This window comes from Quercus robur, chromosome 2, assembly GCF_932294415.1.
Source record: "Quercus robur chromosome 2, dhQueRobu3.1, whole genome shotgun sequence".
Taxonomy (NCBI): Eukaryota; Viridiplantae; Streptophyta; class Magnoliopsida; order Fagales; family Fagaceae; genus Quercus; species Quercus robur.
The window spans coordinates 16,811,176-16,813,235 of record NC_065535.1 but is presented as its reverse complement, the minus strand read 5'-3'; the positions used below and the strand labels follow the sequence as shown (position 1 = coordinate 16,813,235).

Genomic DNA, 2,060 nt, shown 5'->3' with positions numbered 1-2,060 from the left:
GGAATAGCTTTCCTTTCAGTCTAAATCTGTAAGCTTTTCCGATTTCCAGGAATTTGGAGTGTTTGAGATTTGATTCACATTTGGCACAATCTGTTTGTGATATTTGTTATAATGCATTGTCTCGGTTTTTCTAGAAGAGCAATACGTGTGGAATAGCTTTCCTTTCAGTCTAAATCTGTATGCTTTTCCGATTTCCAGGAATTTGGAGTGTTTGAGATTTGATTCACATTTGGCACAATCTGTAAAAGTCTGCGCTTCCACACGCGCTCGCTTGTGTTCTCATTTCTCAATCAATACCGGGATACCACGTACTGTACCATATCTAAAAAACTAAAAGACAACTTATTTTCCTCAAAATTAATAATGAAAGGGAAAAAATTGTTAAAAGTATTAATTGTACAGCGAGTAATAATGATAATAAAAAAGAGAGAGAAAAAGAACAGCTGAGAAGTTTAGAAAATTTGCAAAAGGAAAACCCAGATTTGAATAATTCAATAATTACATTGAGGAGACATATTTAAACTTTAAATATCTCCGAGAGGAATAATCAAACCTTAAACACAATTACAATTTCTCAAAAAAAAAAAAAAAAATCACAATTACAAAAATCACACTCTCAATCCGACCTCTGGTTCTTTTTACAGGGAGAGTATGTTACATACAGGACAGTCTAAAAAAAAAAAAATTTCTAGACATCTGTGCCTTCATGAATTGTGCTCAATCTGAGTCTAAACGATCGAACAGCCAACTTAGCCCTTTTAGAAGTAAATCTCTGCAACTTTCTGACTGACCCAGCTCGAGATAATTTACCAGCACCAGCTACACCCACAGTCTTGGCATCAAAAACAAGGGGCTTGTTCATATTACTATTATACTGAAACCCATCATTAATCTTGCTATAATTTTCAGAAGAAGCCAATCGATTAACCAAAAGGACCGGAGATATGCGAGCCTTTTTGCGGCGATAACCGTCCTTGGTCGACGCGTTTTGTATAGCCACGCTGGCTTTAACAGCCAAAGCGGCCATATCAGATGCAGTCAAACGTTGTTGAAGCTTAGACACAGGAAGAACAAAGTAGATCTGGTTGGCCTCAAGTTCGACATTCAAATCCAAGACAGGAATGTAATCTTCGTAATACAAACGGTCGGAATTGCAAACGAAGTACGAGGAACACAAGCAATCCTCGGATTCAAGAAGTTGAGAGACGTTTATAGGGACAGGATACTCGCGAAGAATACCGTTGGTGGAGATCACCTTAGCAGATGGCTGAGATGGCTGAGACTTCACTGAAGAGAAGCAAGCACCCATTTCGATAAACAACCCAGGTTATATAATTAGTAATTTTTCTTTTTTTGGTGTGTGAACGAAGAACAAAACACAAACACAAAGAGCGAGAGCGAGAGCAAGAGCAAGAGAGACAGAGGAAATGTTTTTTTTTTAGAGAGAGAGAGAGGAAATGAGGGAAGAAATGAGACGATACGGAAAGTACGCGTTGTGCGTTGGGTCTTTAAATGTGGAGGTACTTGGGAAGTAATTAACTTGTGACGCAAGCGAAGCCGTCACCAGCGTTTTCTGTTGTGGAAATTGTCAAAAACGAATAGACAGGTGAAAGAGAAAGAGAGCGTTTTTAGCCATAAGCGATGACGCGTACGCTGCTTGTAGTGGAGGTGAGGGACCGCGGTATTAATAGAAAAAGGCTAGTGCTACGATTTTTCTTACCATTTTTGTCGCAAGTAGCAGGTTATAAATGCTGAATTAAAAGTGGCGAGTTCATGACTTGCCATTCATGACTTGCTACGTAAATAAATAGCGGCAAAAATTATGGAAAAAAAAGAAGTCATGGTACCACTAATACGAGGCTACGTGGAAACCGGAAATTAGTGGAGGAAACTTGGACTTCAAGCTTACAACTTACAAGTGGTGTCGTGCGAAATTTGTTGTTGTACTACATTTTGTACGTATAGCATCAGCATAACTGAATATCGGAATTCTGGGCCGTACAACTAACTTCGTTACGCTTTGATTATTTTTATTTTCTTCTTTGCCGGCTAAGGAGAAG

General features: G+C 38.7%; 1 protein-coding gene across 1 annotated transcript; it reads right to left on the bottom strand.

Annotated features, from left to right (window-relative positions):
* Positions 1-688: 688 nt before the first annotated feature.
* Positions 689-1,309, bottom strand: LOC126695598 (uncharacterized). The gene has a single exon (XM_050392420.1). The coding sequence runs from the start codon at positions 1,307-1,309 to the stop codon at positions 689-691; it is 621 nt and encodes a 206-aa protein (XP_050248377.1).
* Positions 1,310-2,060: the final 751 nt, after the last annotated feature.

Coding starts and splice junctions, on each gene's coding strand:
- LOC126695598 (XM_050392420.1), bottom strand. CDS start 1,309: ATGGGTGCTTGCTTCTCTTCAGTGAAGTCTCAGCCATCTCAGCCATCT.